Source organism: Hemiscyllium ocellatum, chromosome 42, assembly GCF_020745735.1.
Source record: "Hemiscyllium ocellatum isolate sHemOce1 chromosome 42, sHemOce1.pat.X.cur, whole genome shotgun sequence".
Taxonomy (NCBI): Eukaryota; Metazoa; Chordata; class Chondrichthyes; order Orectolobiformes; family Hemiscylliidae; genus Hemiscyllium; species Hemiscyllium ocellatum.
Window position 1 is genome coordinate 12,129,913 of NC_083442.1, and position 20,389 is coordinate 12,150,301.

The 20,389-nt window shown below is 39.5% G+C and overlaps 1 protein-coding gene across 1 annotated transcript in view; it reads left to right on the forward strand.

Moving 5' to 3' along the window:
• The window catches only part of LOC132834735 (fibrillin-1-like), a 589,699-nt gene that overhangs the window by 433,606 nt on the left and 135,704 nt on the right, over positions 1–20,389 (forward strand). The window contains exons 30-31 of the mRNA XM_060853700.1: positions 4,642–4,767; positions 4,982–5,107. Of these exons, the coding sequence (XP_060709683.1) occupies positions 4,642–4,767; positions 4,982–5,107 (252 nt within the window). The remainder of the gene's footprint in view (positions 1–4,641; positions 4,768–4,981; positions 5,108–20,389) is intronic.

A 20,389-nucleotide genomic window follows, 5' to 3' on the forward strand; every position in this document is an offset into this window, starting at 1 on the left:
GCAGAAAAAAAAAGACAAACTTACACAAAATAACAACATTGACAACACAGAAGCATGGAAAAAAAACTTATCTGACCGAACCTTACCAGACACTGAAAAAGCAGTCTAAATAAGAGGATTAAATTACAACTTGCAGGATGGGGACAAGAAAGATTTCTTAGCAGCGTTAGGAACAACACTGAAAGACAACCAATTCACAGAAGAAACCTAGCAAACTATCAGACAGGCAGTCACATCAACATTAAGCAGGAATAAGGAAGGAAACACACTCAATCAACAAGAAAGGATAGCACTAGAAAGACTAAAAAAAGATAAAAATATTGTTATCCTACCTGCAGACAAAGAATGCTTGACAGTCATTTTAAATTAGAGACTACATTGAGAAAGTGAACTTACTACGTGCAGATACCAACACTTACCAACAAGCGGCAATAGACCCAACCCCACAACTAGAGAACTGAATCATAGCCCTACTCAAAAAACCTCAGAAATCTGGAGACCTAATTAAGACCGACTTCCAAAAAATGAAACCAGATGGATCCAACACACCACGCTTCTACGGATTACCCAAAATTCACAAACCAGGAGCCCCCTCAGACCCATACTCTCGCTACCTTGAACACCAACTTTAACATTGGCCAAGGAGCTATACCAAAGACTAAAACACTTAGTAGAAGACTCATGCCACTCCATCCACTCCACCTAAGAATTCCTGAAGACCATCAAAGACACCAAGATAGAAGAGGATGAAATAATGGTCTCCTTTGACGTAACAGCCCTGTTTACATCCATCAACATCAACCAGGCCAAGGAAACACTGACTACACTATTAGAAGAACTAAAGACAGATACACCAAACACCACCAACTTCATCAGGATGGACATTATCATCAAGCTAGTGGACCTATGCCTTACCACCCACTTCACTTTCAACAACAAAACCTACAGACAAACCAACAGAACAACGATGGGATCTGATATCAGGCTTCTCAGCAGAGGCAGTAATGCAGAGACTCGAACAAATAGCCTTGCCAACCATCCAACCCAATTGTTGGGTCCAATACGTGGATGACACCTTTGTCATTACTAAACGAAACAAGTTAGAGGAAACCTTCAATACCATCAATAATATCCTTATTGGCATAAAGTCAACTAAAGAGGAGGAAAACAACAACAAACTGCCATTCCTAGATGTCGCAGTAGAACGAACAGCCAATGGGGAACTTCAAACCAGTATCCATAGGAAAACAACACATACAAATCAAACATATTGAACTACAGAAGTAATCATCCTAAAATCCACAAATTAAGCTGCATTAGAACATTATTTCATTGAGCCACCACACACTGCAGCACAGAGGAACTATGCAGAGCAGAGGAAAATCTCCTACACAGTGTGTTCAAAACGAATAGGTACCAATGAACATAGTGTGTTGATTTCTCAGCAGCAAACTCAACCAAGCAGATAAAATGCGTCCAGAAACCCTAGTCACTCTCCCCTGCATCAAAGACATCTCGGAAATGACTGCCAGTCTACTCAGACCCCTTGGCATCATGGTAGCCCACAACACACTAAAACAGCAGCTAATGAACTTGAAAGACCCTATACAGACAACAAACAAAACTAATGTCATTTACAAAATACCTTGCAAGAACAAAATATGTTGGATAAACAGGTAAAAAACTAGCCACCAGGATACATGAACGTCAACTAGCCACAAAAAGACATGACCCACTAGTATCTTTGCATACGGATGAGGAAGGACACCTCTTCGACTGGGACAACTCATCCTCGGACAAGCCAAACAGAAACACGCACAAGAATTCCTAGAAGCATGACAGTTCAACCGGAACTCTATCAACAAACACATCGACTTGGATCATATTTACTACCCCCTGAAAAAAAAACAGGAAATTATATCACCACAGGAAATGATGTCACCAACCCAAGGAAACCCAAACAAAGAAAGAGAAAGCGGGCTACACCACCAGTGCTTCATCCGGAGGCTCACTGAAGTTCTTACGTAGAATGGTGATGAGATATCTAACAATGAACCTTCCAAGTCAGCAAGCAAATCTGCATCCTGATCTATAACTGAAATTGTCTACACCTTCCAGTCGGTCTGAGCACTGTCAGTAACACGTACAGTACTTGTCAAATAATACAATACTTACAAAACTTATTTTCTAGCGATAGTTACTGATTTACCTTCTTCTACTGCTGCACAAAAGTGGAACTCAAATTCTGCAGGCTGAAAGAAAGAGTACAGTAGAAGAGAAAAACACTCTCTCCCACCCCCACCCCCACCCCCACCCTTCCCCAGTGACCCTACACTGCATACTTCTTTCTGGAACCCTTACTTAAAGCAATTCTTTGAGCTTACTTAAAGTACCCACGTTCAGCCAAATTCCCAAATCTCTCTGTCTCACTAAGGCGAAGTCTGTCCTGCACTGATCATGCATGCTTGCTGATCCTTCATGAGAATAGAGATAATATAGAAATTAACAGATTATGAAAAAGTGAAAGGGGATGTGACGGAATAAAGTGCAGGAGAGATTATAAACTAAAGATTTAATGGTAATAGGTTAAGTAGATATAAAAGATGTATCCAAACTGAGGTATGAATGATTAGATAGCATCTATCTAAATGGAAGTAAACAAATGAGGAAAGAAATTTGACAAAAAGGAAACCGAAATTTGTGATCTAAAAATTTTTGCATTCAGTTATAATTCCAGAGTTGAGTTGAAAAGTTAGGTGCTGTTCTTCAAGTTTGGGTTGAATTTCATTGGAACACTTAACCAAGCCGGTGAATAGAAAGGTCAAAGTGAGAGCAAGGTGAAAAATTGAAATGATAAGCATTACCAAGGGCAGTTGTTCATGAACACTGAACAGCTGTCTATCTTAAAGGTGTCACCCCATAATAGAGGAAATTATGTGATGAACAGCTACTGAACCCTGTCAATATAGATATTAAAATGAGTAGACTAGGCTTCCATCGATATTACTTTCTTTTCCCATTGTTTGAATTTTAATTGTGGACCTGAACATCTTGAAAGACTTATTCATATTACTGTGACTCTATCATATGATCTAATAGGACTTCTATTGATATACTGTCTTATTTTACCTCTGAGCATTGTCTCAGAGCCTTTCATACTTTTGGTGGTTTTGGTTGATGGCACAAGGAGAAACAAAATGATGCTCATAGATAAAGTAGTTAAGAAGGCATATGGGATATTAGTCACGACATAGAGTTTAATAGCAGGGAAGTTCTGCTGGAACTGTATAAAACTTTGGTTAGGCCATAGTGAGAGTACTGTGTGCAGTCCTGGAATCCATGGTACAGGTCAGATTTGATTGCATTGGAGAGAATGAGAGGAGATTTATCAGAATATTGCCTGGGTTGGAGAGTTTTAGTTATGAGGAGAGATTTGATATACAGAGGAATCTTGAATATCTGACATTCGATTATCCAGAATTCAATTAACCCAATGAAATACTCCCAACCATGTCCTTCGGATAATCGTGGGTCCTCTGTACTGGGATTGCTTTCCTTGGAGTAGGGGAGACTGAGGGTGGATATGATTGCCATGTATAAAATTATAAGTAGCGTAAATGTGGTAGACAGGAACAGACTTTCCCCTTGTTGGAAGGGGTCATAGATTCAAAGTAAGGGGCACAAGATTTAGAAGGGATGCAAGCAAGCATTTTTTTTTGCCTGGTGGTGGTGGAAATCTGGAACTCAGTGCTTCTAAGGGTGGTAGAAAAAGAAACTCTCATAACGTTGAAGAAGTATTTCAATGTGCACTTGTGATGCCAAGGTGGTTCTGTGGATTAGTAATCGAGAAATATTACCATTAACCTGTTATGTTAAATTAGTGGGCGGCACAGTGGTCAGCACTGCTGCCTCACAGCGCCACAGACCCGGGTTCAATTCCTGCCTCAGGTGACTGACTGTGTGGAGTTTGCACATTCTCCCTGTGTCTGCGTGGGTTTCCTCCGGGTGCTCCGGTTTCCTCCCACAGTCCAAAAAATGTGCAGGTTAGGGGAATTGGCCATGCTAAATTGCCCGTAGTGTTTGGTGAAGGGGCAAATGTAGGTCTGGGTGGGTTGCGCTTCGGTGGGTTGGTGTGGATTTGTTGGGCCGAAGGGCCTTTTTCCACACTGTAAGTAATCTAATCTAATCTAGTGTGTTAAACACTGGAAGGTAACTATATTTAAACAGACTTCAGATACACACTGTAGTGATTGTAGTGAGGTCAGCCAGGTGAACGTCACAGAGTATGGTTTCCTGATTGGGGCTCTTAATCTGGTCGAATTAAGGATTCCTGGCAGACAGGAATGTCAGAGGTTCAATTCACTCTGAGAGCTGGCTCTGATGAAGCTGGATCAATATCATGGACTTCTCACATGTAAATAATAGGAGGCTTGGTGACGAGAAACCTGCATCTGTGTAATTATTTCACATACTTTGTAAGGATTAATTACACTTTATTAAACTCTCGCTCCACTTAACTAATATGTCCACCAACTGGTCTCTTATTCCTCCAGTCTCAGGCATCTGTTCAGACCATATTAAATGGTAACATTGGCCACCATCTCCCCAGCATGACAACATAAACTACGGTTTTTCTTTCAGATATTGATGAATGTGAGGATAATCCTGATATTTGTGATGGAGGACAATGTGCCAATGTACCTGGAGAATATCGATGTCTCTGCTATGATGGATTCATGGCTTCTGAGGATATGAGGACCTGTCTAGGTAAGACTTGGTTGGAGTTTTCTTGCTAATATCCTAAGATTATAGCTGACATGTTAGGCTGAGTACATGAGAAAGTATTAAAAGTAATTATATGAATTGTATAATATTTAGAAGTGCATCATTCAAACTGTATAGCACTTTGCTAAACAATTATTGACAATTCAGTATCCTAGTGCTATGAATGCTATAACTTAATTTTAACTTTGATCCACAGATGTCAATGAATGTGAACTTAATCCAAATATATGTCTCAGTGGCACTTGTGAGAACACCAAAGGATCATTCATTTGTCACTGTGAGCTAGGCTACTCTGTGAAGAAAGGAACAACTGGTTGTACAGGTAAGCAAATGTTTTACTCATTTTTACTTGCAGAACACATCTTTCTCCATTTAAATGTTGTACTTTTAAATATGTAATTGTTACTGGTAATTCCCTATACCTAATAAAATTTCTAACAATCCTTTATTTTCCATATTTAAGGATAAGGTAATCAGCTTCTAAAATAAAACAGCAAGCCCTCCTGACACCCTCAAACTGTCTCCATGTTAATGTAGGAGAATAAGGCATCTTGTTTGCCCATGGGCTTTAGAGACCTGAAGGCAAAAGCAAGGTGGCCAGTCCAGCACTGTCCCTATGCAGTCCGCTATTTTTGGTTATAGGTGGAAAGGGCACCTACTTTGAAAGGTTGTCCTGTGCCTATCAGATGCAGCCTCTTCAAAGTTTGTGCCTACCATTTTTAGAATCACCCCTGCCCTGGCTTCTAAATTAAGCCCCCCCCCTCTTTGCTTTAGTTTGCCAGGGAGCCTGTCCATATCTGAAGTTCACAAATCATCAGTCTTCTTCAGGACTGATTATAGTATGCGAATGCCACCATTCAATCTTGGGTGCTGCTGATACTGTAGAGCTTCCAGCCAGTCAGATTTTCCAGCAACTCTCTTCGTTCAACTGGGGTTAGAAGTCATATTCTGAGTCGTTTAAGTCTCTTCTAGTGTAATATTGCTGCAGGGCAATGGGTGTTCAGGTGGGCAGGCTGACCACTGTCCTTTCAGCTGGGGGTAGTGTAGATATGGAAAAATGTCCTCCTCACCTCTCCCCCACACCCCCTGCCACCACCCCCCCCCCCCCCCAACCCCAACATGTGAACTCTGCTCCAAAATCTCATGTCTTTATCTACAATGTCATGCCTTGTCATCAAAGGAAGTTTTAATACAGCAAAACAAAATAAATATAATGAATGTGCAATTTCTGTTGTTAAGTTCGTTACTGTAAGATTAAATCTAAACTTTATAACAAATATTTTATCATGCATTGAAAAGAGACAAAGCATCTTTAAGGTTATGTTTCAGTCTTTGTCCTGTAAAATTAATCAGCAACTACTTTTGAGTTAATAATAGGTAAGAACATGATCACAACCTGAAATGTTAATAGTGACTCTTCTGTAAAATTATTTCCCAATGAAGTTACAAAATAATAAGTTTGTTTTGACTTTAACCTTTGGATTTTCAATTTATGATAGATTAAATTAATCAGATGGGTTTAAGCGATTTTAGCTTTGGACTCTTGATCTCACTACATAATGATTAAAATTTTGAATGCTGTAATTTGAGCTGAATGATGTTTTTTGATCAACTAGATTTTGACTGACATGGAAACTAATTTTCCATGTTAAGATTTTACAAGTCAAAATAATGAAACGGCTATACCTATAGATTCTCAGCTCAATTTATGGTGTAAAACTGATTGATGCCATTGAACTATTGTGTTCAAACCTATTGTGGTCATGAGAATATCTGCAGCACCACATAAATGATCAGGAAACTTAGTCAAGTTTTATTCTCAATATTGATTTGTTCAGGCAGGCTAAGTAGCCACCTGGAGATCCCAGACCCCACCACTAGGGATATATTTCCCTTCCCGCCTCTATCTGCATTTCAGAGAGACCATTCCATCCATGACTCCCTTGTCAGATCCATGCCCCCCCCTTTAGCCCACATCCCACTCCCGGCACCTTCCCCTGCCAACACAAGAGGTGCAAAACCTGCAACCACACCTCCCCCCTCACCTCTGTCCAAGGCCCTAAAGGATTCTTCCACACTCGACAGAAATTTACCAATACTTCCACACACGTTATCTATTGTATCCGTTGCACCCAATGTGGTCTCCTCTACATCGGGCAGATAGGACACTAACATGCAGATCGTTCCTGAGAACATTTCTGGCACACCCGCACTAACCAACCCTACCACCCTGTGGCTGAACACTTTAACATCCCCTCCCACTCCACCAAGGACCTGCCTGATCTGCTGTGCTTTACCAGCACAATGCTCTCCAGCACCATGGAGAGATTTGGCAGCCATTTTATAAGTGTGATCTTTATAGATAAAGCTTCCAAAATTCCAACTTGTTTTCAATTCTTAAATTCAGTTGGGTAAATTACCAATAATTGAAATAGTGTAAGATATGCACATCAGTTGGTTTATCTATAAAAGGAACTGTCAAGTAGATTTCAAACTGACATTTTTCATTTATGTTGGGAAGTAATTGTTTATCATTGTATAAATATATATTTCCAGGCAAATTATTTGATTAATAGTAGGAAAAAATAAATAAGTAACTGCCAATTCTTTCTACTGTATTATCCTACTTGGCATGATTTAGTTCATGAAAGGTCTTACCAGCTTTAACATAAAATTTTTGCAAATCTTATCATCACCTCTGCTCCCCACTTACAATGCTGTATTCTTCAAAAAATGGTTGAAATTTTCCATACAGTCAATACCTTGAAATTATTTTCACTTTGGGCAATCTTGACTAACTAAACTAAGTTTGACTGCATGTCATTAATATCTGGCCTCTTATATTCTGAATGGATATTATCATGTATTTTCCTTTAAAATGTGGTCAGAATAGTCTCCTGTAATGACAACCCTTCTTTATTAATCATGATTAACATGGGAAATCAACAGCCCTTTTCTCCGTTTAATCTTAAACTCGATGTTATGATCTGGTGAGGAGGGGTAATAAATTGTTACTTCAAATTTTAAAAAGATGATAAACTTTAAGAAGAGTTTGGAAGTACGGTAGCTAAATGCACCAAAGGGTTTTCTTTTAATTCCTTCATCGGTTGTCAGCATTGCTCACTGATCACTGAGCTGTTTTCTTGAACTGCTGTAGTCCCTTTGCGGTAGGTCACACAATGAGGGAGTTCCTTGATTTTGACCCAGTGACAGTAAAGGAATGACAATATATTTCCAAGTCAGGGTGGTGAGTAGTTTCAAGGGAGCTTGTAGGTGGTGGCATTTCCATGTAATTGCTGCCCTTGCCATAGAGTCATGCAAGCACGGAAACAGACTCTTCAGTCTAACCAGTCCGTGCTGAACATAATCTCAAACCAGTGCCACCTGACTACTCCTGGCCCATATCCCTCCAAACCTTTCCTATTCGTGTACTTATCAAAGCGTCTTTTAAAGGTTGCAACTATGCCAACTTCCACCACCACCTCAGGAAGTTCATTACACACATGAACCACCCTCTGTGTAAACGGTTGCCTCTTATGTCTTCTTTAAATCTGTCTTCTCTCACCTTAAAAATATGCCCCCGAGTCTTGAAATCCCCCATCCTGGGGAAAAGATACTTACTTTTAGCCCTATCAATACCCCTCATGATATTATAAACCTCTATAAGGTCACTTCTCAACATCCTACGGTTCAGTGAAAAAAATCGCAGCCTAACCAGCCTTTCTTTATAACTCAAACCTTCCGTACCCGGTAACATCCTTTTCTGACCCCTCTCCAGCTTAATAATATCCTTCCTATAACAATGTCCTGTACAACTTGAACATATCATCCCAATTCCTATACACAAAGGACTGAGCAGTGAAGGCAGACGTGTTAAATGGCTTTTTAACCACCCTGACTATATGTGATGCAAACTTCAAAGAATTATACACCTGAACCCTTGGGACCCTCTGTTCTACAACACTACCCAAGGCCCTACCATTAATTGTATCAGTCTTGCCGCATTTATTGTACCAACATGCAATACCTCACATTTACCCAAATTGAACTCCATCTGCCATTTTCGGACACATTTGATCAAGATCCCTTTCTAATCTTAGAAAATCTTCTTTGCTGTCTCATGTGCCACTAATTTTTGTGTTGTCTGCAAACTTACTGACCATGCCTTCTTTATTTTTATCTATATCATTTGTAAAAATGACAAACAAGAGAACCCAGAACTGATCCCTCGGTACACTGCTAGTGACAGGCCTCCAGTCTGAGAAGTAAACTTCTACCATCACTCTTGACTCCTGCCATTAGGTCAGTGTTGTATCCAATTGGCAAGCTCACTATGAATCTTATGTGATCGAATTTACTAATTAGTCTACCACACAGAACCTTGTCAAAGGCTTTACTAAAGTCTAGTAAACAATGTCTATTGCTCTGCCCTCATCAATCTTTTTAGTAACTTCCTCAAAAAAACTCAATTGAGTTTGTGAGACATGATTTTCCTCGCTAAAAGCCATGCTGACTATCCCATATCAATTTTTGCCCCTCTAAATGTCTGTAAATTCTATCTTTTAGAATCACCTGCAACAACTTACTCATAATCGAAGTCAGACTCGCAAGTCTATAGTTCCCCGGTTTGTCCTTATAACCTTTCTTAAAGGCACATTAGTCATCAGACATCTCACCTGTAGTTATAGATATTTCAGATATTTCAACAAGGGGCCCTGCAGTTTTCTCCCTTACTTCCCACATCCATCTAGGATAGAGTAGATTAGGTCACACATATTTATCCACCTTTATATTCTCTAAGACCTCCTGAATTATACGGCTAGTCCAGTTGAGTTTCTAGTCCATGGTAACTCCTAAGATGTCGATAGGTATTCAACGGTGATTGAAATCAAAGAATGATTGTTGGGTTTTCTCTTGATGAAGATGGCCAATGCCTGGCACTTGTATGGCACCAAAGTTACTTCTCAGCCCAAAACGCCGTATGTGTAGGTCTTGCTGCATGTGAACATGACTGCATTAGTATCAGAGGATAATCAAACTGCTTAATTCTGGCTTTGTTTTCAAAAGCTGTTGTGTTTTATTTTTTAAATTGGGTAACTCGTTATTATTAGATTTCTGCAAGTAAGTCTGCAAGTGCTGCTTTTGGATGCCTAAGGATGCAAGTCTTTGATGACCGTGACATCTGTGCTGATACTAAAATCTTTGGGTATAAGGCAGTTATCCTCCATCTATTCTGAGAATTAAATGATTTCAAAATTAGGACTATGTTTAGGTGCCACCTCAAAACTCTTGAGACACACCATCAATGCTGTGTGAGAGAGATTTTCTGCATCAGCTGGGAGGACAGTCTTAATAACATCAGCAGCCGATAATGAAACCATCTCCACTGAACCAGCCATGTGCTTAGGATACATGAGTTCCACAGCAAATCCTTTTTACCCAGCTCAAGGAAGGCAGTCAAACCAGAAGAGAACAGTAGAAGTGTTTCAAAAGCTCCCTAAAGCTTCCTTCAAGAAATGTAACTTAGATGTCATTGCTTGGGAGACCCTCATTCAGAAGAAACCGACGTGGAGAAAGTGCCTATTTGAAGGGGCACAATATTTTGAGAGCAATCTGAAAAAGGAATGCCAGTGATCTCTAGGTTAAGGGGCAATTCCACCACCCAGAAACACCTGCCAAGCCACACTTCGACCCACAGACCCCATGACCAGTGACACTGAATTTCCCAGGTGGGCAATCATACTTAAGAACTCTAACCCTAACCCTAACCCTACTCCTTTACTGTTCAAAACGTTATCTATCTTAGCCTTAAAAACACTCAATGAGGAAGCCTCAACTACTTCACTGGGCAGGGAATTCCACAAGTTGACGGCCCTCTGGGTGAAGAAGTTCCTCCTCAATTCAGTCCTAAATCTGCTCCCCCTAATTTTGAGGCTGTGCCCTCTTGTCCTAGTTTCACCTGCCAGAGAAAACATCCTTCTGCTTTTATCTTACCAGTTTCCTTCACAATTTTATATGTTTCTATAAGATTCCCCCTCATTCTTCTAAATTCCAATGAGTATAGTCCCAATCTCCCCTCATTAACCGCGCCCCTCAATTCCAGTATGTACTTCCTCTGCACCCCCTCCAGTGCCTGTACATCCTTTCTCAAGTGAGGAGACCAAAACTGCATGCAGTACTCCAGGTGTGACCTCACCAGCACCCTGTACAGCTGCAACACAACCCCCCTGCTTTTAATTCAATCCCTTTAGCAATGAAGGACAAAATTCATTTGCCTTCTTAATTACCTGTTGCACCTGCAGACCAACCTTCTGCAATTCTTTCACAACGACACCCAGGTCCCTCTGCATAACAGCATGCTGCAATTATTTACCCTTCCAATAATAGTCCTTTTTACTGTTAATCCTACCAAAATGGATGACTTCACATTTATCAACATCTCTATCTGCCAGACCTTTGCTTACCCACTTAAACTATTTATATCCCTCTTCAAACTTCCAGAGTCCTCTTCACTCTTTGCTATACCACTCATCTCATTATCATTCACAAACTTTGACACACTATGTATCATTGTAAATGGTAAACAATTGTGGTCTCAACACTGATCTCTGAGGCACACGATTAATCAATGAACACCAACCAGAAAATCACTCACTTTTCACCACTCTTTGCTTCTTGTTAGTTAACCAATCCTGTATCCATGCCAATACATTGTCCATAACACCATGTACCTTTATGTGACACTGCAGCCTTTTGTGCAGCACCTTGTCAAATGCCTTTTGGATGAACCAGGATGTAGAGATCTGAAATTCAGTGCCCTTTTATAACAGTGTTAATTTTGGCTCAGACTGAACTTGTGTAGTGATCATTTTATCAGCTTTCCCTACCTGGTCAGATGATCACAGCAGCCATTTTAGGTCAGTGTTTTGTATTTTTAAAACCCATTTGTAGTCTGTGATAAAATCACTATTAAAACAAGTAATCATTCTTAAATATTGGTAGTCCGTGCTTATTGTTGTCTCACTAATGTTGTCATTCATGTTATTACATTAATGAAAATGCAGTGCTTTTGTTTTATTATACAAAAGGGTAAAATTAAATCTAGTGAAATAAATAAATGTGTAAATATTTCATATAAGAATAATACAGATAAAATAATAAATTAAATAATAAACATTAGCAAATCTGGACAATAACAAACTCTAAAATAAAACAAAGAGCTAGATGCTGAAAATCTGAAACGAAAAAGAATTGTTGGAGAAACACAGCAAGTCTGGCTGCATCTGGAGAGAGAGCAGTCCAGTGACCCTTTGGAACTTAATTGAAAAGTTCTAGTATGGTGTAGCACAGCATACAAGACCATTCAGCCCATTGGGTCTCTTTTAAGGAGCATTACATTTCCACTCATCTCTTTCCTCACATTCCTGCAATTTTCCTTCAAGTATTTGCTCAATTTATTTTCAAAGCATACTGCTGAATCTGTATCCACAAGCATCTCTGGCAGTGTATTCTAAACACTAATTTTTTTTTTCTTGTTAAAACTCCTATGTCACTTCTGGTTCTTTTGTCATTTCCACAAATCTAGGCCATTTCTTGGCCTTTGGAAGCAGTTTCTGTTTATTAACTTTATCTTAATCCTTCATAATTTTGAACATGTCTAACAAATTTCCTCTTCATCATCTCGGCTCTTAACTTCACCAGTTTATCCACCTGACAGCATTGCCTCATTCCTGACACCATTCTAGTAAATTTCTACAGAAAAAATATAATGGAAGCTGGAGATCAGTAATAAAAACAGAGTGTGCTGGAAATACTCAATAGGCTTGGCAGTATCTGTGGTTTGAGAAGTAGAGTTTTGAGTCTCCAATGTGATTCTTATTCTAAGACAATTTTATATATCATGGAGATTTGGTTTACATTGATAAATTTGATTATCACATGAAGTTTCCCTACTCACCATTTTTAAAATATAAAAAAAACGTGATGCTGTGAGTTTTCTGCATTTGCAGTCATCAAACCAAGTTTATTTTTCTGTTCACTTGAGTGGTGGGCAAGATTGTGGAAACGAAAGGAAAACGTAATGAATTCTGTGTTGAGTTCGTAATCACACTTCTTTTTTGAAACTAAGACAAAAATAAACTGACCTGTTACTACACAGTGCTTTTCATGACCTCAGTGTTGTCAAACAAGAGTGTAGTAAAGGAAGTACTTTTTTTAAGTAAAGTCACTGTTATAGTAAGGAATTGGACTTATTGAGCAAAGTAAATTTCCATTATATCTGACTACTTCTCTGTCTTATCACACAGCTTCATGATTGCTTTTTTCCATTTATGAATTGACTCAGTGTTCCAAGTGAAACATTAAATTGCTGTGTACTTGGATTAAGCATGAACAATTTGCAAATGTAACATTGAACATCCCTGCAATCTAATATGGTTACATGATTGAATGTTTACCTGTGCCAAGTTAGAACAAGTGATCTCAGTCAGAGCAAGAGTGGCCTGCATCATTACTCCAAAGTTCAAGCTCCTATTTATTATCCGCCAACTCCCATTTGTACTTGTGTGGACATTGCGTGAAACCACAGTCAGAGGTGAACCTGATATTGTACAGCTCAGTAAAAAAGACACATTATAGGGCACTAGGAGAGTTGATAAAACACTTCCTTGGTTTCAAGTGGCATAATGAAGGAGTGATTTGGAAGGTTTAATTGGGGAATTCGATACCCAAATACATGGCACCATGGAAGGGCAGAGGAAATTAATGATGTACAAGAGGCCAAAATTAAAAAAGTAAGATTGTAGGACTGGAGTGGTTGTTTGTGAGTCAATTTTATTTTAAAAAAGATGTGTATTATGACGTGATTTGAAGAAAGGAGGAGCAATCATGGAGAGAGAAAAGCTTTAACACCAACATTTAAGTGGGAAACATGGAAGACAGTTGGGTAGTCAATAACAGTAGAGTGGAGGAAGCAGGAAATGGGTCTCATCGGCAAAATACACTTGGAGAGGGTACAAGAATTGAGCTCTTGATCTGAATTCGGGGCTAGGTCAATGTGGAATCTTAGATAACATTTAGATCGGTAGGCATGGGGAAATGAGGGAAACATCTGAGGCAGCTGAAAAAATATTTTATCCTTATTTACAAAATTCCCTAATCACCTCACAATTCATGTGGGTGATGAGAGTATAGAAGAAGGGGAGAGGGATTAAAGAAGGCAGTTTACTGTAGACAAAAGAAATGGGAGTTATCTTTGTATTCCACAATGATCCTAAGGCAGTGATTTTTAAAAAAGTAGTAATGATAAATGAAAATGAATGTTTTATTTCAGATACTTGTTAGGAAGAAACCAATTGTTTTGTCTTTACTTGGAATAGCTGCAAATGTGTTGCTGGTCAAAGCACAGCAGGTTAGGCAGCATCTCAGGAATAGAGAATTCGACGTTTCGAGCATAAGCCCTCCTGATGAAGGGCTTATGCTCGAAACGTCGAATTCTCTATTCCTGAGATGCTGCCTAACCTGCTGTGCTTTGACCAGCAACACATTTGCAGCTGTGATCTCCCGCATCTGCAGACCTCATTTTTTACTCTTTACTTGGAATAGACATATTCACAAAATGAAATATGACACTCCTCAGCCCATTGACCCAATTGATCAAGATCCCTTTGGATATCTTAACTCTTCACTGTCACCAATGTTGGTCTTGTCTGCAAACCTACTAACCATGTCTCCTATATTGTTATCCAAATTATTTATATAAATGACAAACTACAGTGGACCTGGTACTGAACCGTGCAGAACACTGCTGGTCACAGGCCTCCACCCCAAGAAATAACCCTCCACCACCACCTTCTGTCTCCTACCATCAAGCCAATTTTGTATTCAATTGACAAGCTGTCCCTGAATTCTGTGTGATCTGACTTTACTAATTAGCCTACCATGAGGAACCTCATCAGAGGTTTTGCTGAGGTCCATGGAGACGATGTTTGTTGTTCTACCCTCATCAACCTTTTTGATTATGTCCTCAAGAAGTGCAACCAAGTGTGTGAGACACAATTTCCTATGCACAAACCAACGCTGACTATTTGTAAACAGTCCCTGCTTCTCCAAACACATGTAAAACCTATATCTCAGAATCCCTTCCAAAAACCAACTCACCACTGATGTCAGACTTGTTCCCAGGCTTCTCCTTATGGCCTTTCCGAAATAAAGGCACAATATTAGCCACTCTCCAGTTCTCCAACACCTCACCCATTGCTATAGGTGGTTTAAATATCTCTGCTAGAGGTCCCGTGATTTCTTCTCTAACTTCCTACAGTGTCCTGGGATACACTTGATCAGTTCCCAGAAGATTTGCCCACCTTTGTTTTTTTTAAGGTCTCCAGCACCTCCTCCTCTGTAATGTAGACTGTTTTCAAGATATCAGTATTTATTTCCCTGAATTCCTTAGCCTCCATGTCTTTCTCCACAGTAAAAACTGACACAAAATATTCATTTAGTATTTCTCCCAAATCATGTGGTCCTACCTGTTGATGACCTCGTTATAAGAAAATAATGATTTTATTGCTAGCTGAAAACTAGCAAAAGCTAAAAAAGCAAAATGTTAAGTCTGAGACTCCAGCGCAAAATCATCTGCTAGTGAATCTTGTGATCTGCTTTCAGCATTTGTGGCCCTTTTCCTTAATGTTTAGTGAGTAAATCCACCAATCTTGTACTCCCAACAAGGAAGCACACGGAAAAAGAATGTATTCATGGGATTTAGGTATCACTGGCTAGACCTCTTATTTATTGCCCATCTTCATTGTCCCTTTATTTGAGTGGCTTGTTAGAGCCATTTCAGAGGGCAGTCAAGAGTCAAATGTGTATTTGGAATCAAAAAGAAAAGTCACCATTGTATTACCAAATCAGAGGACTGTTTCCCATTTGAGATGAAGTGAAAGAGACGACTGATGGTAATTTAACCTGAGGGTCACCTAAGGTGAGAGGAAAGACTGACAGGGCGAATCCTTCATGTTGACCTCAGCTAGTGTGGGAATTGAACCCACACTATTGGCCACACTCTGCATCACTAAGCAGCTGTCCAGCCAACCAAACCCTTTGGCCATGCTGTAATCACATGTAAGCAGAAGGATGAGAGATTTCCTTCCCGAAATGGCATAGTGAACCAGATGGGTTTATCCAACAATCGCCGTTAGTCTAGCTTTTAATTCCAGATTTAACCATCTGCCAGGTACAGTTCAAACTCATGTCCCCAGAGCATTAGCCTGGGATTTTGCATTTCAGTCCAATGACATTACCACTGTGCCATTGCCTCCCCTGTCATTCATTAAGCAGCACAATACCTCACAGGGAGCAAGGAATCAATTAATTTATTTGAGACCATGTTCTCTCGAACAATTTGACAAGCACTAACTAACGTATAGTCATTCAAACTTTAAAGTTGTGTACACAGTTTATTTCACCCAAGCACATTGACATTTAAGCAGTAAACAAAATATGCAATCAAATAACTTCTGAGTGTTTATAGATTGTTCAAGTCCCAGATAGTTTCTAAGAGAAAATTAAATGCAGACTTTATTTCAAATCTTACTCTTGCTACATTTTTATTGCATGCTGTGTTTATTTAATTGTAAGTATAGCACAATAATAAACTTGAGTGACTCATTCAATAAGCATTTCATACACGGACTTCATGTCTGCACTTTGTTTCTGGTTTAGGAAGTTTTTGGCATTTAGCCTTTAAATTTAAGTTGTTTTGTTTCAATGAAAACAATAAAGCAATTATGAGAATGTAAGTATTTCCCATATATTAATCAATTAAACACAGATCATGGTTTATATTCCTAGTAGCTTAGAGAAGGCATTCAATGCTTTCTTAATTACAATGATGAAAATTTCTTAAATACTTACTTTGTTTCCCAAACTATGCTGAGTAAACATGACCTCATTCGATTTCTGTTAATCTCTTTCTGTGCTTCAAGACAAAGTTGGCCCCTCAGTTTCCTGTAAAGAGTGGGAGTATCATTAACACAGTTGTCGCTACCATGTTCATTATTTTTGATTGTTGCCTCGAACTGGTTTCCATAAAATATGAAATGAATAACCTGAGACACCTCTGGTGAACTATGTAAATCTGCATCTTAAAAACAAGCCTATTGAAATTATATAAAATTAAATGTAAATGATAGTCTACCACAAACAAACACAGAGAATGCTGGAGAAACTCAGCAAGTCTGACAGCATCTGTGGAGAGAGAAACTGAATTCATGTTTTGAGCCCAGTAAGACCTGCTGAGTTTCTGCAGCATTTTCTGTGTTTGTTTCAGATTTCCAGCAACTGCTTTATTTTGTTGTGGTTCTGTTCGCCGAGCTGGGAGATTTTCTTGCAGACGTTTCGTCCCCTTTCTAGGTGACATCTTCAGTGCTTGGGAGCCTCCTGTGAAGCGCTTCTGTGCTGATTCCTCCAGCTTTTATACTGGTTTGAATCTGCCGCTTCCGGTTGTCAGTAGCTGTCCGCTGCAGTGGCCGGTATATAGGGTCTATGTCGATGTGTCTGTTGATCGAATTCGTGGATGAGTGCCATGCTTCTAGGAATTCCCTGGCTGTTCTCTGTTTGGCCTGTCCTATAATGGTGGTGTTGTCCCAATCGAATTCATGTTGTTTGTCATCTGAGTGTATGGCTACTAGGGATAGCTGTTCGTGTCGTTTCGTGGCCAGTTGGTGTTCATGGATGCGGGTTGTTAGCTGTCTTCCTGTTTGTCCTATGTAGTGTTTTGTGCAGTCCTTGCATGGGATTTTGTAAACCACGTTGGTTTCTGGCCACGAAACAACACGACCAGCTATCCTTAGTAGCCATACACTCAGATGACAAACAACATGAATTTGATTGGGACAACACCACCATTATAGGACAGGCCAAACAGAGAACAGCCAGGGAATTCCTAGAAGCATGGCACTCATCCACGAATTCGATCAACAGACACATCGACATAGACCCTATATACCGGCCACTGCAGCGGACAGCTACTGACAACCGGAAGCGGCAGATTCAAACCAGTATAAATGCTGGAGGAATCAGCACAGAAGCGCTTCACAGGAGGCTCCCAAGCACTGAAGATGTCACCTAGAAAGGGGATGAAACATCTGCAAGAAAAACTCCCAGCTCGGCGAACAGAACCACAACAACGAGCACCCGAGCTACAAATCTTCTCACAAACTTTGAATTGCTTTATTTTGCATTAAATGATAATATACTGCTCTTCCTGTTTTAAACCATTAAAAATTGAGCAAAATTGGCTTAGTACATGGCAAACTTCAATCAACATACAAACACATTTCCAAAACATAAGAACTAGGAGCAGGAGTAGGCAGTTCACCCCCTCCAGCCTGCTCTGCCTTTTTTATGATCATGACTGCTCTCATCTTAGCCTCAATTCCACTTTCTTGCCCACTCTCTATAAGCTTTCAACCAATTACTAGTAAAAACTCCATCAATTTCCTCCTTAAATTCTCAAAATGTCCCAGCATTCGCCATATTCTAGGATAATGAATTTCACAAATTCATGACCCTTTCATAGAAGGTATTTCTCCTTGTCCCTGTTTTAAATCTGCTACCCCTTATCCTAAAAGTGTGACCTCTCATTCTAGATTGCTTCATGTGAGGAAATATCCTTTCTACATCTGCTTTGTCATTCCCCTTTAGCATCTAATATACTTCAATTAGCGTTATCATTCTTTTAAACGGCAGAGAATATCGGCTTAAACTGCTCATACAAATCCATCTTCTCTGGAATCAATCTAGTAAATCTCTCCTGAACTGCCTACAATACGACTACATGTCTCCTCAAGTGAGAGGAGCAAAATTGTAGGCAATACTTAAGGTACAGTCTCACTAATGTCTTGTACAGTTGCAGCAACACTTCCCTACTTCTATGCTCTATTCCTTTAGCAATTTATGCCAAAATTCCATTTGCCTTCCTTATTACCTGCTGTACCTACATACTCATTTTATAAAATCCATGCACAAGGGCACTAATCCCTCTGCATCAAAGAGCTATGAAGTTTCTCTCTGTTCAGATGATAAGTTGCCTTTCTAACCCTCTTTCTAAAATTGATAACCTCACACTTATCCACATTAAACTTCATTTGACAAATTATGACCCATTCACCTAAACTATCCTTTTCCATTTGTAAATTTCTTATTATTTCTTTGCAACTTTTCCACCTGTTTTAGTGTCATCTACAAATTTGACTTTTGTGGTATGACTAAGCTACCCTTTGATCTTTGTTAGATTCTCCTAACATCCATTTGAACAACTCTCATTTGATGAAAATTCCATGCACCTATAACTATTTCACAAGGTAGTACTCAGCCACATGGCATTGAAATCATGTTTATCTACAAGTATGGTTCAAGGGTGAGCATTGTGTTATTAGAATATCGTGATACAATATTGAGTAAACTATTCATCAGTGCTGATTGATTATCTGCAAAGTGGAATTTTTAACCTGTTCCAGTGTAGATTCATAGATACATGCAATGCAGAAAATGCCCTTCACTCCATTGAGTCTACATAACTACCACTAAAAGTGCACTGATTCCAATTTCCTGCACTTGTCCCATATCCTCGAATGTTGTGATAATGCGCTTCTGATTTGGTTATGTGTTTCTGCAAGTTTCCAGATATACTAGTTGTTTTCTCCCCACCCACAATCAGAACATACAAACATCTCTCTGTATAACGTACAGTGAGCATTTATTTTCTTTGTAGCCAATTTGGAAAAGATATTCAGAAATGTCACTGATTGGTTTAATAGAATTTCATATCTGAACAGAAATACTTTGTCACCTTCCTCTGCTCCTTTGACTTCTTTGTCAGGGGGAGTATCTGCAATTGAGACTAATCAGTGGTAAATTCCTCTGACGAGATATAGCAGTGCAGTCACAGGACAGGCCCCAAAGAATCCCTGGATAGCAAGGCTGGCTGCCATGGTCCCCACTGCCATAAATAGAGACACGAGCAGGGTGACCACTGCATGGGAATACCTGTACTTGCAGGGTACTGTATCTGTTAGAAGGCTGAGTAGATCACAGTGCTGTCTGGAACATTTTAATAGATAAGAATTTTAAAATAATGAAATGGATTTATGTAATGTTTTATACACTATTAACATGAACTGTGAATTATGATATATGCAGATGTCATCAGATTCTCACCAAGGCTGTGAATACTGCTGTAGGTAGACCTTCTAAATGTGCCAAATGTATTGGGAATTATATTGGCTTGATTGCCATTCTGTAGCGGCTGAAGCTTTATCCTGTGTCAGAGATGCGTTCAGTCATCTACTCAGGGATCTCTCAGCTGAATTACTATTAAATCAGGAAGTCTCTTTTGACAATCTCGTCCTGCATGGACTCTTCCATCACATTTCCTGGTGTGCCATGAAGCAAGACTGCTTTCCCCACCCACGTTTCAGTCTTCTTGGCCTTGATTCCCCTTACTCTTCTCATCCACTTTCTTTCTTTTCTCCTCATCTTACTTTGCCTTCTTCCTCATCTTCCAAAAATGTGAGCACTCCCTCATCCTCCTCCTCTTCAGGAACCA